This window comes from Macaca thibetana, chromosome 14 (assembly GCF_024542745.1).
Source record: "Macaca thibetana thibetana isolate TM-01 chromosome 14, ASM2454274v1, whole genome shotgun sequence".
Classification (NCBI taxonomy): Eukaryota; Metazoa; Chordata; class Mammalia; order Primates; family Cercopithecidae; genus Macaca; species Macaca thibetana.
This window is the reverse complement of record NC_065591.1, coordinates 12,084,174-12,107,674: the sequence shown is the minus strand read 5'-3', so window position 1 is coordinate 12,107,674 and position 23,501 is coordinate 12,084,174. Positions and strand designations below refer to the sequence as shown.

General features: G+C 49.5%; 2 protein-coding genes across 2 annotated transcripts in view; one reads left to right on the top strand and one right to left on the bottom strand.

Annotated features, from left to right (window-relative positions):
• TMEM258 (transmembrane protein 258) overlaps positions 1–8,239 on the bottom strand; it is a 101,718-nt gene extending 93,479 nt beyond the window's left edge. The window contains exon 1 of the mRNA XM_050757073.1: positions 8,230–8,239. The gene's annotated coding sequence lies outside the window, so the exon portion shown is untranslated. The remainder of the gene's footprint in view (positions 1–8,229) is intronic.
• Positions 1–23,501, top strand: part of FADS2 (fatty acid desaturase 2) — a 40,165-nt gene that overhangs the window by 1,985 nt on the left and 14,679 nt on the right. The window contains exons 2-5 of the mRNA XM_050756937.1: positions 7,356–7,466; positions 10,050–10,247; positions 10,340–10,441; positions 17,853–17,978. Coding sequence (XP_050612894.1) covers positions 7,356–7,466; positions 10,050–10,247; positions 10,340–10,441; positions 17,853–17,978 — 537 coding nt within the window. The remainder of the gene's footprint in view (positions 1–7,355; positions 7,467–10,049; positions 10,248–10,339; positions 10,442–17,852; positions 17,979–23,501) is intronic.

Below are 23,501 nucleotides of genomic sequence, written 5' to 3'. Positions count from 1 at the left end.
CATATTTTCTTATGTGAACGCTCAGTCTGGCAATTGCCTTGACCTTTCTGGTTTAATTACCATATCACATCGATTTATTTCATCCTTGTTCTGGATGTTCTCAGTGCTTACCTGACCTTAACACTGAGTTCCCTCCAAAAATCAGTGCTTACATCTCTCCTAGCAGAGGACTAGGATGCCCTACCCTTCCCTGACCTTTTCTCTGTCTCATAAAAACGTAATAGTCTCTTCATTTCTGGTCCTGCTCCAGCGCTTTCTGTATAACTTACATGGACTATAAACCTGGCATCTTGGATGTTAGTTGCTTTGTTACTTTCATAAGCTGAGAGCCAACCTGGGCTGCAAACAGATCTAGAATTGAAGAAAGATGTCATTACTGGGCTCATTCACTGAGTGTTGTCACTTGACTGAGCCACCTCTCCTCATCTATAAGGTACACCTGTACCTGTTTCAACGAATCTGATTTGTGGCAAAGCACCCCAGCAACTGTAACCACCAGATGAATGCAATGGGGTGTTTTCAGGCAAACGAGAATAAGAACAAGGATTATGAAACAGCTAGAATGGAAAGTATGCAAAGAGGAATTTGGAAGAAAAAATTTAAATCTATGCTAGCTTTATTTGGTGTAGCAACACGTAAAAACAATCCCTGTCCCCAGAGCTTCCTGTCTTCTAAAATAAGACTTTTGGGGCATGAAATACACGAACTGGGGATACAGAATTGAATGATGGTGATGGTGGAGTGAGCAGCTGGGTTCTTTTTGTTTTGTTTTGTTTTGTTTTGTTTAAACTGTCCAGGACCAGGTTGGAAAAAGGCCTTGAGCAGCGTAGGGTGGGTGGGGCATGTGGAAAGAGGACCTAAAGAGAGAAGCAGAAACAGGCTACTGAAATCCAGAGACACCTTGTCTAGGCTGTTGAGCAAGTGGCTTTACCCCTTTGGGTGATGGTTTGTTCCCCAGAGCAAGCGGAGTGACAATTTATGGACCAGGCACAGTCCGGGGAGAGACTGATCAGAAGACAGTTTGGATTCCCTGGAACATTCCCAGGCAATGTTCTGAGCCCATCACAGTGCAGTCATTCCTAACACCAGCCTGGAAACAGGTCAGAAGTCAAAGTCATTCTCGGGACAATCTCGGAAGATCAGGGGGACAATTCGGGGCCTCAATAGGGCATTTTCTTTTTTCTGAAGAGGAAAATATCCAGGTAGTCAGGATCCATCTCCCTAGAAGGATGGGGCAACTGTTACGTGGTCCTTCCACAGAAGTTAAACCCTGGCCTTGCCTATAATAATACAAGTTGCTTGATTTTTGCAGCTTACAAAGCACATTCATATATTTCACCTCATTTCATTCTCAGATCAGCCCCGTAGGCACCTCTCATTGCTCTGAGGTATCAAACCTGGCTCAAGTGGTAGTGCTCAGACTTCAAATCAGGATCTGACCTCAAGTCTTCCCAGCTCACCTTCCTTCTCTTCCTGTTTCTACCTCTGATCTCTTCCCTTTGTTGCTGCGGTGCTTCTCTCGTCTTTTCCTTGCTGTGGGCAAAAGGAACCCTCACCCACGCCCTAAGAGTGTGTCTGCTCTTTTCACAGCAGTCCCACCACTGCAGAACTGTTCATCTTCAGCAACAATTCATCAAACATTAATTGAGTGTCTCCATAGCTCTGAGCTGGGCCCAGACACAAAGATGAATTATCCACAGACAGAGACCTGAAGCTGCGGGATGTGCTCCCCTTGCTCTCTGTCAAGCTGGGGCTTGGATCTGGACCCTCTGCCTCCAGACATCAGCCCCCCATCCTTAACCCTTGTCTCAGCAGCTGCTCCTGCCTGGTCTGCACTGGTGACCTCTTAGAATCAAGGGAAGGCGAGAAGAGACCAGAGGTTTGTTCCACCTTTCAACCTGCTCTTATGTTGTTCTTGTGAAAAGGCAACAGATCTAAAGTGGAACTCTGGCCTCCTTTGGACAAGGCAGGAGGGTTGTAGTATTTAGAGGCAGGGGACCTGGGTTCCAGTCCCAGCCTTATGAATTCCCAGGCCTGGAGGGCAGCTCCATCTCCCCAGCTGAGATCTGGGTGGGAGCCGTCCAATTCCTGTGGTTGCAGCCTCAGCATCCCCAGGAAGCAGTTCTGCCATGGAAGTGGTGAATGGCACCAATTTCTTCATGCCCAGGTTGCCTTTGCAGGGGCCTATCTCCTGTACAGCCCTGCCTTTCTGCCCTCAGGGTAGTGCATGGACCCTGTGTTATGGGGGAGGCTCTCACTGCAGGGCTCTTTGGCCACAGAGCACGGCCCTACCAGCCTCTTCTTTTCTTGGAGGGGACATGGCATAGGGGCTTCCTGCCTTACCTGCATCTCTCTGCTGCAGAAAGGAAGTTAACGTCCCTGTCTTGCTCTTCATTTCCACTGGAGAATGCGAGGGTCCCTCCTGTGCATCTCCACACTCTTAGATCACTTGTTCCGTAAAGTTCTGGTCCGCAGGGCTGCCACCTACTGCACTGTATGCCCTGAGCTTGCCCGTCCTGCACTTTCCAAGTCCTGGGCCAAGTGCCCAGTTGTGCAGCATTCGATCAGAGATTAGCCTTGCTCAGCAGAGGACATGAGCACAGCCATAAACAAATCCTGGCACCAGGTGCTCAGTGGATGGCGAGCAACTGTGAGTTGTACCTGGAGTTGGGCAGGGGCAGGGAAAATATCCCTGTGGAGAAGTTGACTGGCATCAAAGCTGGGTGACGGCAGAAGCAGGAACTGGCAAAGAGCGAAGTGTGACATGCACTTCGGAATCTGGGTGTTCTGACATCCCCACCTCACACACCTGCCCTGCCGGGTGTGTGCAGCTCTGCTTTCTTCACTTGTTTGCCAATCCTTTCTCTTCCCCATGTTCCAGGTCCTCTTTCTGGAAAGTCTCTGGCTTCTCTCCTGTTACACAAGGATAGAGCGCGGTTCCAATTCTTGGTCCAAAGACAATGTTTGGGTTGGCCCTCCCTTGCCTTGAATCCTGGTCTGCCTTATACCTGCCAGACATTCCTGTAACCCAGCAGGTGCTGGGAACCTTCTGCCAGCGTGTGAGACACATTTATGCAATGGGAAGTGAGAGACAAAAAATAATCCACTCTCAGGGAGCAGGATGCTCATGTCGAAGGAAGCCTTTGTCTGAACAGCAGATAACACTCAAGGTAGCCACATGTGACTCAAACTCTGCTCAGCTCATCCCCGAGTGTGATAGTGGGCAGGTGGCTCTGCCAACCTACGCCTCATTTTTTATCTCTAAAAAAGGACCTGCCTCACGAAGTTTGGTAAAGATTCGTGGCTGATGTATGCAAGCCACTCCCGGGGCTCTGTGTTCGCCTGCGTCACCTCAGCAGGTGGCAGCTGTAGCAACCACCAGCGTGGGGATGCCGGAGAAGGCTTTTGGTGTTCCAGAGGCAGAAGCTAAGTTGTGTGAAACGCGGAAGAGGACAAGTGTCTGATCATGACTGCACAGTGGAAAAGTATGATATCAGAGTGTGTTCAGCTGTGGGGTCCTGGGTCCTTTCATTCCCTCGTGAGCCATCTTATGAGGCCCCGTTCCAGGCAATGGGATTATTGCAGCAAACAAGACAGGTGCAGGCCTTCCCAACTGGGGCTTATGCTCCAGCGGGGGACACAGGCCATAAACAAGTGGGCACGTCACACGGTCTGATGACGAACCTTGATGACTGCTATGAAGATCTAATAGGACATTGACCCAGGGAAGGCCCAGGGCTGGGAGAGCTCTTTCGGATGTGATGTTGGGAAAAGCCTCTTGGAGGTGATATTGAGTCTGAGTCCCGAGTGGAGGCGGCCCTGGTGTGGAAAGGAGCGTGGTATGTTCAAGGGTGGTCCACACCAGGCCTGCTCGGAAAGCTGCCACATTGACCATGGGCAAGGAGCCGATCCAACAGACTGCTCGATTTTCTGAAATGGCAGGAAGCGTGTGGCATGTGAGAAAGGAGTCCTTAAAGGCAGATGGACCTGGATTTGATCCTGGCTCTGCCACTTGGAGCCCAGGACTTTGCTTCCTGCGTCTTCATCTCAAAAGTTGGGGCTTGAGGCCTAAGGGAGTAATATGAACAACACTCCTGGCTCCCTGCCTGGCACATGCCTATTACCCCTGGGCTCAGGGAGGTGAGGCTGCCCGTGAGCCTTCTGGAAATGGCTGAGGAGCAACCCAGGTCAAGGCAGGGCTCTGTCATCTGTCTGCTCCCTTGGAGCTGGAACCTGGACTGCAGGTCTCGGGTGTTGGGGAGGCAGCAGGAGCAGAGATGAGTCCATTTGTAAGCCACTGAATCTTGCCTTTCAATGAAACAAGAGGAATCCATTAGTTATCAGCCGCTGCAGCTGCTTCTTAGGAAACTGCCTTACCAGGGACTTCCTGTTCATTTCTCAAAGGCTGTGGTGTGATGTGAGGAGGACCAATGAAGGGGCTTTTTCAGGCCCAGCCCTGCGCCCTGACTTTGGCAGCTCCTCCAGGCCTCTCCCAGGTCCTTGCTTATTTTGCAGAGGTGGCTGAGGCTCTGGTGGGGACTGCTCACCCCACCCAGAGCCGGCAAAGCTGGTCACCACTGCAACCCGGGGCTCCTCCCTCCTCGCCACCCAGGGCCTCCTCCGTCCTCACCCCCCAGGGCCTCCTCCCTGCCTGCCCCCTGGGCCTCTTCCCTGCGTCCCCAGGGCCCTGGAACAGCACATCTCTTTTCCGTGAAAATACACTTGACCTGATCCCCTGCTACTATCCCTTGTCTGCTTGGCTAGTGGGTCGTAGGCATTTTTTAAAAAACCATGGGCCCAGTTTTCTCCTGCACGAAGTGTTGCTTTGTCAGTCTGTTCTAGACACAAATAGAACAAAGACCAAGCAAAGGACTTGATGCCAGGAATGTAGTAAAGAGATGATGGGAGACTGGCAGTTACCCTTAGGAGATCCTTACATGTGGGGGTGAAAAGATTTCCAGGAGTGGTTAGCACCTTCTCCACCTCCCCACGACGCTCTTTTTTTTTTTTTTGAGATGGAGTCTGTCTCTGTCGGCAGGCTGGAGTGCAGTGGCATGATCTTGGCTCACTGCAACCTGCCACCTCCCTGGTTAAAGCAATTCCCCTGCCTCAACCTCCCTAGTAGCTGGGATTACAGGTGTGTGCTACCACGCCCGGCGAATTTTTTTGTTGTTGTTATTTTTAGTAGAGACGGGGTTTCACCATGTTGGCCAGGCTGGTCTCAAACTCCTGGCCTCAGGCAATCTGCCGCCTTGGACTCCCAAAGTGCTAAGATGACCGCACCCAGCCCCCTCTTCTTTTTAATTTTGAAAATTTCCCAACATTCAGAAATGTCGAAAGAGCAAGCAAACACCTGTGTATCCTCAACCAAGATTCACTAGTCTTAACATTTTGCCACCTTCGCGTTTTTCCTCTTTACACGTGTGCAGTTTCCTTTTGAAAATATGCTGTGTCATTATGTGATCATATCCGTAAGGTCTTCATCATTTCCTAAGAAAAAAGAAGAGATGCTCTAACATAATCACAGTACCTTTGTCACGTTTAAGAACATTAATAGTAATTCCTTGATACGATCGAATATCTGGTCCACATTCATTTTTTCTCATTCAACCCCCGAAAACCCTTGTATAACTTATTTTTTCCTTCAAGTGAGAGCCTTTCACATTAAAGAATTGCAGGATGTTGTTTGTTTTTTGAGACAAGAGTCTCACTCTGTCACCCAGGCTGGAGTGCAGTGGTGCAATCTTGGCTCACTGCAACCTCCGCCTCCTGGTTTTAAGGGATTCTTGTGCCTCAGCCTCCTAAGTAGCTGGGATTACATGCGTGCGCCACCATGCCTGACTAATTTTTGTATTTTTAGTAGAGACGGTATATCACCATTTTGCCCAGGCTGATCTCAAACTCCTAACCTCAGGTGATCCCTGTCTCGGCCTCCCAAAGTGCTGGGATTACAGGCATGAGCCACTGTGCCTGGCCTGTTCGTTTTTTGAGGCAGGGTCTCACTCTCTTGCCCAGACTGGAGTGCAGTGGCACCATCATTACTTATTGTATCTTCCTGCCTCAGCCTCCTGAGTAGCTGAGGTTATTGGTGCAGGTCACCACACCTGGCTAATTTTGTTTATTTTTATAGAGACGGGTCTTGCTATGTTACTCAGGCTGGTCTTGAACTCCTGGCCTCAAGTGATCCCCCTGCCTCTGCCTCCCAAAGTGCTGGGATTACAGGTGTGAGCCCCTGCGACTGAACAAAAGTTGCAGTTTTTATATCATTTTAGTCTCTTTTAATCTAGACCATGCTTCCATACTTTTTTTTTTTTTCCCACAAACCTGTATTTTTTTTCCCAGCTATATTGATTTTTCTGATTGTTTCTCATGGTGGAGCTTGACTGGTTTGCCAATCCTACCAATGTCTGGAAGCTTGACTTGATGCAGATTAAACAGTGTTCACCACTGGGACATTCTGTTGCATCCCCTCAGGCGCGCCTGGTGCCAGCTCATCTCTAATAGAAATGCTAGATTTTTTATGAGATAATTAATGTAATATGCATAATGTGTATAGAAAAAAGCTGGAAGGAAAACTGCTAACATATTAGCAATAATGATTACTTTCTGGGTGATATTTATTTTCCTCTTTATTCTGCTGTGACTTTTCTAACTTGACCAAGACTCAGCACGTTTTTACGTTATAATTGGGGAAAAAAAGATTAAAGCGTTTATCATTATAGCAGTGTTAGAGTTCGGAAAGTAATGAAAATAAAGCAAGGCATAATCCAGCTATCTTAACATGTATAATAATAGCCTAGATCATCCCAGGCTTTTTTTCAGGAATGCTTTTTACATAACTCTGTGTTTATTTTTTGTTTACTTTATCTGAGCACATTTCCAATGCCGTGGTAGTATTCGGTCTTGTTCTTTTCATCGATAACCCTGGATATGAAGGTGAGGAACTTACAAGAGGTGGTGGGTGGTGCAGTTTGTGCACCATGCAAGGCACTCATCTCACGCAGTTGAGGCTCAAGTCCTCCCTGAGCCCCATGTCTTCCTGGTGCGCCTTCCTGGAGGGTCACCATTTCCTGACTTGCCCAAAGGCAGCCTGTGCATCTATCCACAAACCCCTGGGGAGTTTAGCATGCCTGTGCCGGCACAGAAGTCCAGGTGGCTATTGCTGTTGGCATTGGGCACTAAGGGTTCTGTCCTGGAAAAATGCTGGAGACAGCATTTGGGGCCAGATCACAGGAGACCCTGTTTGGTGTCTGGGTGCACACATGGAGCTGCTGCTGGTTGAGCACTGTCCTGCTTGGGGCCCGAGAGCAGACAGAGGTCGGGTCTCAGCCTCACCACTGCCCTCTGCTCTCCAGGATGCCTTCCGCGCCTTCCACCCTGACCTGAAATTCGTGGGCAAGTTCTTGAAACCCCTGCTGATTGGTGAGCTGGCCCCAGAAGAGCCTAGCCAGGACCACGGCAAGAACGTGAGTCGGGCTTGCAACCTGGGTGGGGGTGGAGAAGAGGCTGGGGGTGGCTGGGAGTCTGAGAGAGGGTCCCCTCACCCCAGGACCGGTAAATGGGGCTGGGGCAGGGGCAGGCAGGGGTGCTTTTGTCCTGGAGGAGCCACTGTGGATCACCTGTGGTCAGGGAGGGCCTCAGAGCCTCCCTGGGAGCTGGGATTTGACAACAGCTAGTGGCGTCTCCTCTCTTCTAGCCAGTTTCACTTTCATTCTCCTCCATCCTTTTCCAGAAAGGTGCCAGATGACAATCTAGGGGAAAGACAGGACAGAAACACTGAAAAATGTCATTTAATGACAAGAGTGGCTTTGGGGTCTGGGAGCACCTCTTTGAGAAAGAATGGCCATTTCCTGGTCATTTCTTCATCGTCTGCAGGTCAGACACTCTCCTGGGTGCTGGGTTTCCAGGACAGTGATGTGTGAAAATAGCAACCCCTGAGGTTTCATGGGCTGTTTTGTTCAACAATGAAGTCCCCATGTAAATGGTGGAGCAGTGTATAGAAGGAACTTGGGACAGGAGGCAGGGGCAGGGCAGGACGGGGAGGAGAGTAGTTACAAGGAGAGGAGTGGTACCCACAGGGCATGACCAGGGTGGTCATGGAGGTCCCACCCTGGCCTCTGCGAGCCCTTCCTCCTCTTGTTGCCAGCCTGGGCTGGACCCCTCTGTTTAGCAGAGCCAGGCCAGGACCAGGGTCTCTGCTGGCCTGGACTCTTGGCCAGTCCCCCACTGCCCCCATTGCCTCTGGCTTTCCTGATGAGCTGCAGGCCACCCTGCGGGTCCTCCAGAGGCCAATGCCCCTACTCTCATATTTCCCTCCATGGTATATGAGATCACCTGCCCCGTACCCATGCCAACCCATGCTTGTCCCCTCCTGCCTCCTTCACAAGTCCATCTCCCACTCTCACCCCCCGGCACCTCCTGGCCTGCAGCTTACCCAGCTTTGCTTGTCCTGCCCTGTAGCTCCCTCCTCCATGGCCTTGCTCCTTGGCTCTGTCCATTGCTCTCCCTTTGTGCTGCAGATCCTGCATCACTTAGCACCCAGGCTCCCACCATGTGCCACCAGAACCACCTTTCGTAGCACCCTGGTCATGCCCTGTGGGTACCGCTCCTCTCCTAGTATCCACTCTCCTCCCTGTCCAGCCCTGCCCCTGCCTCTTGTCCCAAGTTCCTTCTTTCTCGCAATGCCATTGTGTTCCCAGGGCACTCCTTGATTCCACTTCACCTCCCTGGCTCCATGTGCCTGGGGCTCACAGCCCCCTCCTTCCTGCCTCAGCTCGCCCTCCTTCCTACCTCAGCTCGCCCTCCTTCCTGCCTCAGCTCGCCCTCCTTCCTGCCTCAGCTCGCCCTCCTTCCTGCCTCAGCTCAGCCTCCTGCCTCCTGCCTCAGCTCACCCTCCTGCCTGCCTCAGCTCATCCTCCTGCACTAGTTTGTGTTGCTCCAACTCAACCCCTCAAGACCCAACAGTGCGCACAGAGCAAGTGGTGCTCTGTTGGGTGGTGGAAAATGCAAGTTTTCTTTTTCTTTTTCTTTTCTTTTTTTTTTTTTTTTTTTTTTGAGACGGAATTTTGCTCTTGTTACCCAGGCTGGAATGCAATTACACGGTCTCAGCTCACCACAACCTCTGCCTCCAGGTTTAAGCCATGCTCCTGCCTCAGCCTCCCAAGTAGCTGGGGTTACAGGCGCCTGTCACCACGCCCGGCTAATTTTTGTATTTTTAGTAGAGATGGGGTTTCACCGTGTTGACCAGGCTGGTCTCAAACTCCTGACCTCAGGTGATCTGCCCGCCTCGGCCACCCAAAGTGCTGGGATTAAACTTTCCTTTTTTAAAAAAGTGTGGTTAACCATTTTAGTCATTTGAAGTGCACAGTTCAGTGGCATTAAATAAGCACATTTACATTGTTATGTAACCATCACCGCCATCAGTTCTCATCTTCTCCAAATTGAAATTCCACATCCATTAAACACTCACTCCTCATTCTCCCACCCCTCAGCCCCTGGCAGGCACCATTCTACTTTCTGTCTCTGAATTTGACCTCTCCAAGGACCTCCTGTATATGGAATCATACAATATTTGTCCTTTGGTGACTGGCCTGTTTCCCTTAGCATGATGTCTTCAAAGTTCAACCACATTGTAGCATGTGTCAGAATTTCCTCCCTTTTCAAGGCTGAGTAGTATTCCATTGCATGGATAGACCAGGTGTTGTTGATCCATTCATCCGTCATGAGATCTTTGGGTTGTTTCTACCTTTTTTCCCATGTGAATAGAGCTGCTATGAACACAGGGTGTACAAAATGCAAGCTTTTGAGCCAAAGCCTTTCTCGGTCACTCTTACCTAGCTGTGACAAATATACAGGGCTCAGGGCTGTGTGGGGCATGTGGCAACAGCACCTATTGTAGGGACTCCTGCAGGGTCGAGGCTTGTGGCTTGGCCCCCTCTTGCCACAGCTTCTCTGGGTTGTCCATTGGCTGTTGAAATGGCAGCCCGAGACATATGTTCCCTCCAGAGTGGCTGGTGGCTGACTCCTTTCCCTGTGCTCTTGGTCAACAGTCGAAGATCATTGAGGACTTCCGGGCCCTGAAGAAGACGGCTGAGGACATGAACCTGTTCAAGACCAACCACGTGTTCTTCCTCCTCCTCCTGGCCCACATCATTGCCTTGGAGAGCATCGCGTGGTTCACCGTCTTTTACTTTGGCAATGGCTGGATTCCTACCCTCATCACGGCCTTTGTCCTTGCTACCTCTCAGGTGAGGCGTGACACCCTCACCTCTGCCAGCTAACAGAGGCCTGGTGCCTGTTTGCTGAGGCTGTGACAGCTTGTATGACCCTGTCTCCCCAGGCCCAAGCTGGATGGCTGCAACACGACTATGGCCACCTGTCTGTCTACAGGAAACCCAAGTGGAACCACCTTGTCCACAAGTTCGTCATTGGCCACTTAAAGGTAAATGTCAGCAGCCCGGGCATCTGTCCTGTTGGACAGCAGTTGAGACGGAGGGACCAGGATTCCTCTCTGCTCAGTGCTCTGAGGCTGCAGGGTGACAAGGCAGGTGTGCCTATGCTGTGGGCCATGGTGACTCTCTATTCTGCTGGCTTCCTGAGCCCCGTCTCTGGATCAGTTCCGACCCATGAAGACACAGTGTACTGCTCACTGTGAAGACAGGCACACCCTTTCTTGTCTGTTGGCTCAGCGGGTTGTATTGTTTGATGTTCCTTAGCTAAGGACTCATCTAACAAATCTGTTTTCGTTTGGGGACAGTAAAGTAGCAGTTTTTTTTTGTTTTTTTTGTTTTTTTGAGACAGAGTCCTGCTTTTGTCACCCAAGCTAGAGTGCGATGGTGTGATCTTGGCTCACTGCAACCTCCACCTCCAGGTTCAAGCAATTCTCCTGCCTCAGCCTCCCGAGTAGCTGGGATTACAGGCACCTGCCACCATGACCAACTAATTTTTGTATTTTTAGTAGAGATGGAGTTTTGCCATGTTGGCCAGGCCGGTCTCGAACTCCTGACCTTCTGATCCACCTGCCTTGGTCTCCCAAAGTGCTGGGATCACAGGCGTGAGCCACCGTGCCCAGCCAGTAGCAGTCTCTTTTGATGAGTTGGTATGCTTCCTTTCACTGGGGATATGAGCTCTTTAATACATTGTGCTGGGTCTAGTGGTACACACCTGTAATCCTAGCCACCCGGGAGGCTGAGGCAGGAGAATTGCCTGAGCCCAGGAGTTTGAGACCAGCCTGGGCAACATAGTGAGACCCCCATCTCTTAAAAAAAAAAAAAAAAAAAAAGAAACACATTATGTTCCTCTCTTCCCCTCAGAAGCCAAGAGGTACAAAGCAGCATTTGAAACAGCAACTATCTTTAGTCTGTGTTTTTGGTACACCCATTCTTTCCTTCCTCATCTGGCATTTATGCTTTTATCTTTATTTTAGCCTTCTGTTATATATGAGTCCTTTATGTTAAGCCACTTCAAATACTCTTTGGAAATAAGCGTGGTACAAAAAGTAAATGTCATCCTATAAGGCCTCAGATAGGGGACACCAAACTATGGAATGATCAACTGGCCCAAAGGACAAAAGCCGTTAGAAGCGCAGGAGTTAAGGAAGTTCCACTCTCACCTCCCCCTAGATGAGGAAGCAGACCATAGAGGCTCAGCACGTTTGTAGAAAGACGAGCTGGAATTGCCAATGGCCTTGTTCTGATCTGATAGGCATTATCTCCTCAGTTTTGAAAATTAGTCTTTGCCGACTTGCTCTCTGAAATAGACCGTCCCCATCCCAACCCAACCCAACAGTACCTGCTTCCTGAGAAAAGCGGGGTCCTAAAGACTCCATCCCTCCACACCCTGGCAAGGGAACAGCTACATGTCGAGTGTAGCTGATCCCCTCTTCCACCCAGACCACAACGGGGCCCTTGGCTTGCCAGCTGCAGATCCCATTGGCGGCCAACCACCCCTGAGCTGGTCACCAGTTTCGCAGCGAGCAGCTTGCCTGGCCCTGAGCCTGAAGTGGCCTGAGAACCTGGTCTCTGTCCAGAATCTCAGGGGCAAAGAGAGAGGGTGCACATAGTGCAGTGCTTTGTTTCATTTTATACTCTTCTCTGTTGGATCAAACCCTCCTCAGTATGGCAAAGTAACATTTAACTCCTGACCCACGTTAGCCCTCACACACTTAACAAAGATGGGCTGTGTCCTGCTTCCAGATTCTGGGCAGGGGCCAGGCAGGGGGGACCGTTCCTATCCAATGGCCCTCGGTCCTTGAGGGGCCCCAGAGCACAGCTCTTGCGTCAGGCGGGAGATGGGGCCAGGAGAGAGGACTGGTCTCTAGGTAGAACGTGGATGACAGCAAATAGGGTCCTTGGGTTTGGGGATGTGGGCTCCACTCATGGCCCGCAGCCCCCACTGGCTATGTCCTTGGTGCTGTGTCACAGAGCCAGGCCAAGGACATGGACATGCGGCTCATTCAGGGGTGCCCCAGAGTAGGGAGGTCAAGCTTGCTCAAAATTGGCTCCAACACTCAGCAGGTGCACAACCATGGAGAAAAATCTTGTAGGTCTGTGTCTCTTCCCATCACTGGGAAAAAGGGAACTGGCTGCAGGGAGGTCCTCCAGGGCCTTGCCAACTCAGATGTCTTATCACAAGCTGGAGAGACCTGTAAGTAGTTTACCAGGGGCTGTGAGAGGCTGGGACCCCCTTCTTCCTGTTAGCTGCACTGCTAATGGGATTTCATGGGAGTTCTCCACATCCTGACCTTCTGTTTGCCTTCAGCCCGTGTCACGCCCAGCAGACATTTCTTCCAGAGTGTGATCTTTTACAAAGATTATTTTGAGGTTAAAACTCTTTCATAGTTCAGCACTGTACTTTGGATAAAATGCAAACTTCGACCAGGCACAGTGGCTCACGCCTATAACCTCAGCGCTTTGGGAGATCAAGGCGGGAGGATCGCTTGAAGCCAGGAGTTTGTGACCAGCCTGGGCCACAGAGCAAGACCCTGTCTGTACTAAAAATAAAAAAATTAGCCAGGGGTGGTGGTGCATGCTTGTAGTCCCAGCTACTGGGGCAGCTGAGGTGGGAGGATGGCTTGAGCCTGGGATTTGAAGGCTGCAGTGAGCTGTGATGGTACCACTGCACTCCAGCGTGGATGACAGAGTGAGATGCTGTCTCTAAATAAACAAATGCAAGCTGAAAGGCCCAGTGCCATCTGGGCGCTGCATCTGTAATGGACGTCACTAGCCTTTCTGCAGCCTCATCTCAGGCCACCAGGGCCAGGATTAGAGTAAAGCAAGTAAGACATTCGCCTAGGGTATAAAATCTAACGGGACACCAGACAAATTCAATTTTCAAGAAAAATGATGTTTTAATGCAACGTGGTTTGGTTTTATTTTTTGAGATGGAGTTTCACTCTTGTCACCCAGGCTGGAGTGCAATGGCGTGATCTCAGCTCACTGAAACCTCCGTCTCCCAGGTTCAAGCGATTCTCCTGCCTCAGCCTCCCAAGTAGCTGGGATTACAGGTGTGTGCCACCACGCCCAGCTAATTTTTTTGTATATTCAGTAGAGACAGGGTTTCCCCATGTTGGCCAGACTGGTCTTGAACTCCTGACCTAAGGTGATCCACCTGCCTCAGCCTCCCAAAGTGCTGAGATTACAGGCATGAGCCACGGTGCCCGGCCTGCAATTTGTTTTTTTTAAAAAACAAAATTAATGCAAAAACAATCCACAATGAACAAAATATCAAAATTTTAAATAAAGATCAGGATGAACTGAGGCAAATGGAAAAGCATGCACCCCTCTATACATGTTCGTGTGTCAATTTTTAACGGATGTTTTTTTTTCCAGAGCATTAAAGTAGTTGAAAAAATATTTAACAATGAAGAAGTTGACGTATTAAAAGTCATAACATTCTAAGTGAAAATGCTTTATTTATACCAAAACAGAGTTTATTATACTTTTGCTTCATTTGAATGTAATCAAAAATCAGTTAAGGCTGGGCACGTTGGCTCGGCCGGGTGTGGTGGCTCAAGCCTGTAATCCCAGCACTTTGGGAGGCTGAGGCAGGTAGATCACTTAAGGTCAGGAGTTCGAGACCAGCCTGGCCAACATGGTGAAACCCTGTCTCTACTAAAAATGCAAAAATTAGCCAGGCGAGATGGCGCGCCTGTAATCCCGGGGCTTGGGAGGCTGAGACAGCAGAATCACTTGAACCAGGGAGGTGGAGGTTGCAGTGAACAGAGATTGTGCCACTGCGCTCCAGCCTGGGCAACAGAGTGAGGCTCTATCTCAAAAATTAAAAATAAAATTAAAAAGTATTTAAGCTAATCGCTTGGTTAACGGAAACCATCAAACTCAGCAATTCTTTCCACTGAAAATGAAATGAGGCCAGGCGCGGTGGCCTGTAGTCGCAGCACTTTGGGAGGTCGAGGCAGGCAGATCACAAGGTCAGAAGATCGAGACCATCCTGACTAACACGGTGAAACCCTGTCTCTACTAAAAATACAAAAAATTAGCTGGGTGTGGTGGTGGGCGCCTGTAGTCCCAGCTGCTCGGGAGGCTGAGGCAGGAGAATACTTGAACCCGGGAGGTAGAGGTTGCAGTGAGCTGAGACCGCACCACTGCACTCTAGGCTGGGCGACAGAGCCAGACTCCATCTCAAAAAAAAAAAAAAAAAAGAAGAAAATGAAATGAGGCAAAAAGTAGACTTTGAAAATATTATCGATGAATTTGCTTCCATTGAAGCCAGGAGTGCATTTTTTTTTTTTTTTTTTTTTTTGCCTCAGTCTCTGATATGGCTTCGCCTAGCACTGCTGGTCACAGTTATACCAAGGAGCTTTCCTCTGGCTTCTGGAATATTCCACACTCCCCCTTCCCCTCCCAGGGCCTCCCCTAGGCTCTTCCCTCTGTCAGGAAAGCACCCCTCACTCTGCCTGGCCAACTTCTCCAGCTGCGTGGACACTTAGCTTTCCTGGCTCCAGCTCAGTTTGGATTTGGTGTGATGACGCCAGACCCTCCCTCGCAGCTCCCTGAGGACAAGAGCTTTGTCTCTTGGTTCACCTCCCAGGCAGAGCATAGCAGCTGGCTTAGGGTAGGCAATACCTGCACCACATTCTGGAAACTAGGAGCTGGCCATTGTTCCAGGACAAGGGGGGCTTCCCGGTGCTCGGAAGGAGGGGCTTTTGAAGAACAAGCAGGGCTTCACCTGGCGAAGAAGAATGGAAGAGAAGCCAGGTGCAGTGGCTCATGCCTGTAATCCCAGCACTTTGGGAGGCCGAGGTGGGTGGATCACCTGGGTTCAGGAGTTCGAGACCAGCCTGGCCAACATGGTGAAACTCCATCTCTACTAAAAATACAAAAATTAGCTGGGCATGGTGGCGGGCGCCTGTAATCCCAGCTACTCGGAAGGCTGAGGCAGGAGAATCGCTTGAACCTGGGGGGCGGAGGTTGCAGTGAGGTGAGATGGTACCACTGCACTCCAGCCTGGGAGACAAGAGCGAAACTCCATCTCAAAATAAAAAAAAGAATGGAAGAGAATCACAGCAGAGGAGTAGCATGAACAAAAAATGCTTTCATTACATCTCATCCCGAGTCCAGGGAGAGCTGGGACTGCCCCACCTCACTGGCTCCTTGTCGGCCCGTCTTGCTTTCCTCCATCTATTTGCTCAATAAACATCTCTGGGTTGGTATCCTCCAAACATCAAGCTTGCTCGTTTCCTGCCTTGCTCTTCGGTTTCTTTGTGCCAGAGATTTTTCCATTTGATTCTTCCCAGGAATTTTGTTCCTTTTGACAACAAACACAAATGCGTCATTTGATTCCTCAAGCCTCTAAGCTTTCTTTTTCTTTCTTTCTTTCTTTTTTTTTTTTTTTTTTTGAGACGGACTCTTGCTCTGTTGCCCAGGCTAAAGTGCCGTTGGTGCGATCTTGGCTCACTGCAGCCTCTGCCTCCTGGGTTCACAGGATTCTCCTGCCTCAGACTCCTGAGTAGTTGGGATTACAGGTGCCCGCCACCACACCCAGATAATTTTTGTAGTTTTAGTAGAGATGGTTTCTCCATGTTGGCCAGGCTGGTCTGGAACTCCTGACCTTAAGTGATCCACCCACCTCGGCCTCCCAAAGTGAAGACTCTAAGCTTTCACTCTGACTTTTTTTTTTTTTTTTTCCCTCTCTCTCTCATGGGTTTTGAGGCCTGCCTGTTTCCAGGGGCCTGAGGTCACTGCAAAGGTCGCAGCTGTCCATTGCTGTTCCCACCCATGGCTATTTGTCCATAGACGGTGTTTGTGCCAAAAGCATCTCCCAAGTGAAATGTTTGTTTAGCAGACAGGCATTTTTTGCAGACCCTTAGCCAAAGCATTGATCTGGCAAGAGCTCACCAGAATAGTCGTGATGCTAAAGGGTCAGGAAAGTGTGTTTTCTTTCATCTGTCGCTGGGCAACTGCTGAGGGCCATGCCTCTGAGCTGAGGAGATGGAAATCTGCAGCCTCAAAAGAAATATCCATGTTATGCATCTTGTCTCGTGGGATCCTATTTGAGTATTAGAAACAGGAAAGTTCTTTTTGTTCATGTTAGCAGTTTTTTGTTAAGCCCTCCCTCCAGCCTTCCTGGTGTGACATGAATCTCAGGACCCACCCTCAGCATAGCAGCACAACTGCAATCTCCAAATGCTTTATTGAGATACAATTATCCCGTTCCTCTGTCGCCCAGGCTGGAGTGCAGTGGTGTGATCTCTGCCTCCCCAGTTCAAGTGATTCTCCTGCCTCAGCCTGCCGAGTAGCTGGGATTACAGGCGCCTACAACCACACCCGGCTAATTTTTGTATTTTTAGTAGGGACGGGGTTTCACCATGTTGCCCAGGCTGGTCTTTTTAACTCCTGACCTCAAGTGATCCACCCGCCTCTGCCTCCCAAAGTGCTGGGATTACAGGTGTGAGCTACTGCGCCCAGCCAGTGTTCCCCATTTAAAGTAGACAAATCAATGACTTTTAGTATATTCATGGATTTATGCAACCATTGTCATAGTCAATTTTGGAGCGTCTTCACTATGCTCAAAAGAAATCCCAGGTTTCTTAGCCATCACATCCCAACCCCCTCACTCCCTCCCGTACCCCAATCCTAGCCCTACACAACTGCTCAACTTTCTGTCTCTATAGATTTGCCTATTCTGGACATTTCATGTCGGTGGAATCATGCGATATGTGGTCTTTTGTGGCTCCTTCCTTCCCTTAGCATGTTCTCCAGGCTGATCTGTGTTGTAGCAAGTGTCAGTGATTCGTTCTGTTTTATGGCACAGCCAAACAATATTCCATTCTGTGGCTAATCTGCACTTCATTCACCCACTCATCTGTTGATGGACGCTTGTGTTGTTTTTGCTCTTCTGGTTCTTTTAAAGAATGCTGCTATGAACCTCCTCTATGAGTTAGTGTGTGGACATGTTTTCATTTATCTTGGATATACACTCAGGAGGGAGATTTCTAGGCCACATAGCAGGGACCAGTTCTCTCTATCCCTGAAACCCCGGCTTCACCTCGCACAGCTCTGGCTCCACACCTGGTGGCGGAGAGGCGGAGACCAGCTCCCACACCTGCTGGAGCGTTCATTATGTGGTCCCACAGCAGCATGCCTCACCCGCCATCATTGTCTTATGATCCAGGAAACTGAAGCCTAGAGAGATAAAGTGACTTCACTCCATCTGGGGCTGGCCCATGCTCTGAGCTCAGTCATGGCAGGGCTGGATTCTGACCTTGTCGGGGCCTGAGGTGCTGTCCCTGAGGGTTGAAGGTGCTGGGAACTGCTCGTAAGCAGGGCCTATCACAGGTGAGCTTGGTTCTCTGGTGGCCCGCATGGGTCATCCCAACCCCTGTCTCCCCACAGGGTGCCTCTGCCAACTGGTGGAATCATCGCCACTTCCAGCACCACGCCAAGCCTAACATCTTCCACAAGGATCCCGATGTGAACATGCTGCATGTGTTTGTCCTGGGCGAATGGCAGCCCATTGAGGTACAACTAAGGGGATGGTGTTGACATAGGAAGTGGTTGGCCTGGGTGAATGGCAGCCCACTGGGGTATGACTAAGGGGATGGTGTTGACATAGGAAGTGTTTGGCCTGGGTGAATGGCAGCCCACTGGGGTATGACTAAGGGGATGGTGTTGACCTAGGAAGTGTTTGGCCTGGGTGAATGGCAGCCCACTGGGGTATGACTAAGGGGATGGTGTTGACCTAGGAAGTGTTTGGCCTGGGTGAATGGCAGCCCACTGGGGTATGACTAAGGGGATGGTGTTGACCTAGGAAGTGTTTGGCCTGAGCAGGGAGCCGGGAAGGAAGCCTAGAGGGCCAACATTCAGCCAGCCAGGTCTGCATCTCCTGCTACACAGACACTTCTCCTAGGTACCCTGAATTGTTCCGGCTGGAATGTATGTGGAATGGCCTCACCTGTAAATACGGGACTCAGCTCCTCATTAGAATGGTAGATGCCTCCCGCCCGCCCTTAGGCCAGGAAGAGCATTTTCTGTCTTGTTTCTTCCCAGGATAGAGGGAAATCTTGTTCCAGTTCAGCAGGAAGGCAGGATTTCAGGGGCTCAAGCTTGGTTGCCAACCGACTGGCTCATGTTGAGAAAACCTTATTCAGAGAATCATCATCCTGTACACTGGGAGGAGCCTCAACATGGCTTGGTCCAATCTGCTTCACCAGTGGATGTGAAATTGAAGGTTGGCGAGAGGATGGAACACATTCACTGTCAAGTAATTTATTTGTTTTTTTCTGAGATGGAGTCTTGCTCTGTTGCCCAGAGCGGGAGTGCAATGGCGCAATCTTGGCTCACTGCAACCTCCACCTCCTGGGTTCAAGCAATTCTCCTAAGTAGCCTCCCAAGTAGCTGGGATTACAGACATGCACCACCATGCCGACTAATTTTTATATTTTTAGTAGAGATAGGGTTTCACTATGGCCAGGCTGGTTTCGAACTCCTGACCTCATGATCCGCCTGCCTCAGCTTCCCAAAGTGCTGGTATTACAGGCATGAGCTACCGCACCCAACTGAGAGTCATGTAATTTAGTGGCCAGTCTAGGGTGAGGCCCCAGACCTTATGATTGCTAGGCCATTGCCTTCCATTTACTACATCATCTTATTTTCATATTAATTCATTGTATTACCACAAATATAGAACACACTTGGTATAAACTTTTAAGCAGTATAGAAATATCCAGAATTAAGACATGAGTCTCAGCCTGGGCAACACAGCAAGACCCCGTCTCTAAAAAATCCAGGCATGGGCCGGGCGAGGTGGCTCAAGCCTGTAATCCCAGCACTTTGGGAGGCCGAGGCGGGCGGATCACAAGGTCAGGAGATCGAGACCACAGTGAAACCCCGTCTCTACTAAAAATACAAAAAATTAGCCGGGCGCGGTGGCGGGCGCCTGTAGTCCCAGCTACTCAGGAGGCTGAGGCAGGAGAATGGCGTGAACCCAGGAGGCGGAGGTTGCAGTGAGCCGAGATCGCGCCACTGCACTCCAGCCTGGGCAACAGCGTGAGACTCCGTCTCAAAAAAAAAAAAAAAAAAAAAAAAAAAATCCAGGCATGGTAGCATGTGCCTAGTCTCAGTTATTGGGGAGGCTGAGGTGGGAGGATCCCTTGAGCTGAGCCCAGGAGGTTGAGGCTACAGTGAGCTATGATCACACCACTGCACTCCAGCCTGGGTAACAGAGTAAAGCCCTGTCTCAAAAAAAAAAAAAAAAAAAAAAAGTGAGTCTCTCAAACCTCCTCTTTGCCCCAAATTTTATGCCCTTGAGGGTAACCACTGTTAACAAGATGCTATATAGTCTTCTAGATATTTTTATATATGTATAAACATGCATATATCTGTTTCTTTACAAACAAAAATTTTAGGCCAGCTGTAGTGGCTCACACCTGTAATCCCAGTGCTTCGGGAGGCTGAAGTGGGAGGATTGCTTGAGCCTAGGAGTTCAAGACCAGCCTGGGCTACAAAGTGAGACCCCCATCTCTGCAAAAAATACAAAAGATTAGCCAGGTGTAGTGTTGTGCGTCTGTGGTCCCACGTGCAGGGGAGGCTGAGGTGGGGGAATCACTTGAGCCTGGGAGCTCACGGCTGCAATGAGCTATGATTGTACCACGGCACTCTAGCAGGGACAGAAGAGCAAGATTCTGTCTCAAAAACAAAAAAAGAAAAAAGAAAAAAGTTCTACCTTGTGTCCTGCAACTTGCCACCTCTGTGAATGTGGACGCCCTTCCCCCCCAGTTCATGTAGCCAGGTCTCATCTCCCTCTAGCCATATAGTATTCTGTTGTATTTCTGAACCATAACAGGACCTATATTATTTTATAAGGCAGAAAAATTGAGTGTTAGTCATTCATAATTTCTTTTTTTTCTTTCTTTCTTTTTTTCTTTTATTTATTTATTTTTTTTTTTTTGAGACAGAGTCTCACTGTCTTGCCCAGGCTGGAGTGCAGTGGCGCGATCTTGGCTCACTGCAACCTCCGCCTCCCAGGTTCAAGTGATTCTCCTGCCTCAGCCTCCTGAGTAGCTGGGATTACAGGTGCACACCACCACGCCTGGCTAATTTTCTTATTTTTAGTAGAGACGGGGTTTCACCATCCTGGCCAGGCTGGTCTTGAACTCCTGACCTCGTGATCCACCTGCCTCAGACTCCCAAAGTGCTGGGATTACGGGTGTGAGCCATCGTGCTCGGCCCATAATTTCTTTTGAAGTAAAGCCCCAACAATGCATCCCACAAAAAATGTTCTTATTTAATACATTCTTTTTTTTAATGTACAGCCTCTATCTCAGGGCCTAATTTACAAGAAAAAAAATAAATATATTCGCTGCTTTTTGGAAATACATTAATAATGAAAATGAAAGTTTAGAAGATCCTTGTGGCTTTTATGCAGATCTCAGGAGCCACAAAGCCATGCATAGAGTAGGGTTCCATCAGCATTTGCCAAGCGAGGCCAATTTTCTCTCACTAAGGAGTGGCGCCCTGAGTGAAGTAGTATTCCCGACAGCGTTGGCGCCTAAGGCTTGGAACGAGGTGAAGAGACAGCCTGGTTCCCCAGTTCTGGTTTGTATGCCCTCTTCTTATTTCATGTCCACCCGTGAGGCGATCTCAGCAGTAACATGGATTTTTCTGTAATGTGGCCAATTCGCAGGAAATTAGCCACAGTTCTGTACTTTGGAAGCCTCTCTAAGCTGCCAGGGATTCTATTTTCTGCCAAAGTACAGGCTATTGTTATTCTTCTAGGAAACCGTTTGCCAGCTTTAATTAGAGGTGTCTAGATAGCGGAACTGGTGAACTTGAGGTCTTCTGATAAGTGGGGACAAAGGCTTCGCCGTATCGGGGAGGCTTTGTGGTGTAGAGTTGTTGGCTGTCCTGACAGATGTTCTCTGTGTCTCTAACAAAGGAAGTCTAGTCCTGCCAGCTGCACTGGCAAGAAGGCGTCTTTCTTGTGTGTGGTGGCCAGAGAAGCCTCTGCTTTCCCAACATCTTCTCACCCCTGACACTTCTGGAATGCTGGCTCTGGGGCAGGAGATGGGGGTGGGAGGCTGTGAGGATCTGGTTGGCCAATTACCAGTGGCATTTGGAAGTCCCCAGCCAGTGCCGCAGTGTTCTGGAAATCCCCTCTCTCACTCATAGGGAAAGGACTGGTGCTTCCCGGGTTCCTGGTTTTTGGCCTGTGCTGGGTCTCAGAGGACCCGGCTGCCCTGGAGGGAACTCTGGTCTCTTGACCGAAGTGACGGTGGGTCTGATGGGACTTGTCACATGCCAGTCCCACACACCACAGCAGGGCCAGGTGGGGCGGCCAGGCCTCAGGGTCTCAAGCCGCTATCCCAGTCTCCAGAGCAAGGACGCCGGCCAGAGCTCCTGTCTCTGGGGACAGATGAGCAAAGCAGCCCAGCCAGGCGGCTCCAGCACGTGGAACTGTGAATAGCATGTGCTCGGCAGTAGAGCCCTTTCCCTCGTTTTCTACCTTTTGGTCTTATTGATGCTGTCCAGGAGGACTCTTTTTGTCATATGCAGCAAAGTATATTCACTTCCCCCAGAGATTCATTTCTTGTGTGCTTAGAAAGTTCTTCATACATATGATTTTCAGTTCTTTAAGGTTTCATGTTTCAATCTTTAACTTCTGCCAAACGGGATATGGGTAGGATGATGTTCAGCCTTCACTCTTCTCCAGAGTCGGCCAGTTTTCCCGGCACCCCCATGAGGTGGCATTGCTTCTCCATTTGAGGCAGTGAGTGCTCCTGAGCCCGGGCTTGGCCTGGGCTGGGCTGTCTGTCCTCTCCTAGGCCACCGTCTGGATGACTTGGGAGCCACACTCACTCATTCATCCTTGGCACTTAACTCATTGGAAGTTCATAGTGGGGTGCCTTTCCCCTTCTCTTTCTCTCTCTCTCTCTTTTTTTTTTCTTTTTTTTTTTTTTTTTTTTTTTTTTTTTGAGACAAGGTCTTGCTCTGTCACCTCAGCTAGAGCGTAGTAGTGCAATCTTGGTTCACTGCAGCCTCAACCTCCTGGGCTCAAGCCATCCTTCCGCCTCAGCCTCCCGAGTAGCTGGGACTACAGGTGCGTGCCACCATGCCTGGATAATTCTTGTATGTTTAGTAGAGATGGGGTTTCACCATGTTGGCCAGGCTGGTCTTGAACTCCTGACCTCCAGTGATCTGCCTGCCTCAGCCTCCCAAAGTGCTGGGATTACCAGCATGAGCCACTGTGCCTGGCCAAGGTCTATATTTCTTTATATGTCTCATGGATGTTTCTTTTAAAACACAATCCTTATCCGTTTTATATTTTGTCCTCATGATTGGGGGTTCTCTGGTACTCAGGAAAGCAGTGGATATTGCGGTAGTTATCTTCATTTTCTTTTTTTTTCTAAATTTTAATTTGCATGACCTTCCCATGAATGGGATAGTTATCTTTTGTCCCACCAGTGTCCACTTATATCTCGTCACAATTCTAGTTGTGTTTCAGTTGATTCTTTTGAGTTTCCTGGGTAGATGATCATATCCTTGAAAATAATGAAAACGTAGTCTCTTGGCCGGGCGCGGTGGCTCATGTCTGTAATCCCAGCACTTTGGGAAGCCGAGACAGGCAGATCACGAGATCAGGAGATCAAGACCATCCTGGCTAACACGGTGAAACCCCATCTCTACTAAAAATACAAAAACTTAGCTGGGCGTGGTGGCACAGACCTGTAGTCCCAGCTACTCTGGAGGCTGAGGCAAGAGAATCACTTGAACCTGGGAGGCAGAGGTTGCAGTGAGCTGAGATCGCACCGCTGCACTCCAGCCTGGGCGACAGAGCGAGACTCCGTCTCAAAACAACAATGACAACAACAACAACAACAAAAAAAACAACATAAAAACAAACCAAAAAAACACATAGTCATGCTAGATTACCTGCCTGCTTGCCTGCCTGCCTCTTTCTTTCTTTCTCTTTCTTTGTTTCTTTCTTTCCTTCCTTCCTTCTCTTTCTTTCTTTTCTTTTTTCTTTTTCTTTCTCCTTCCTTCCTT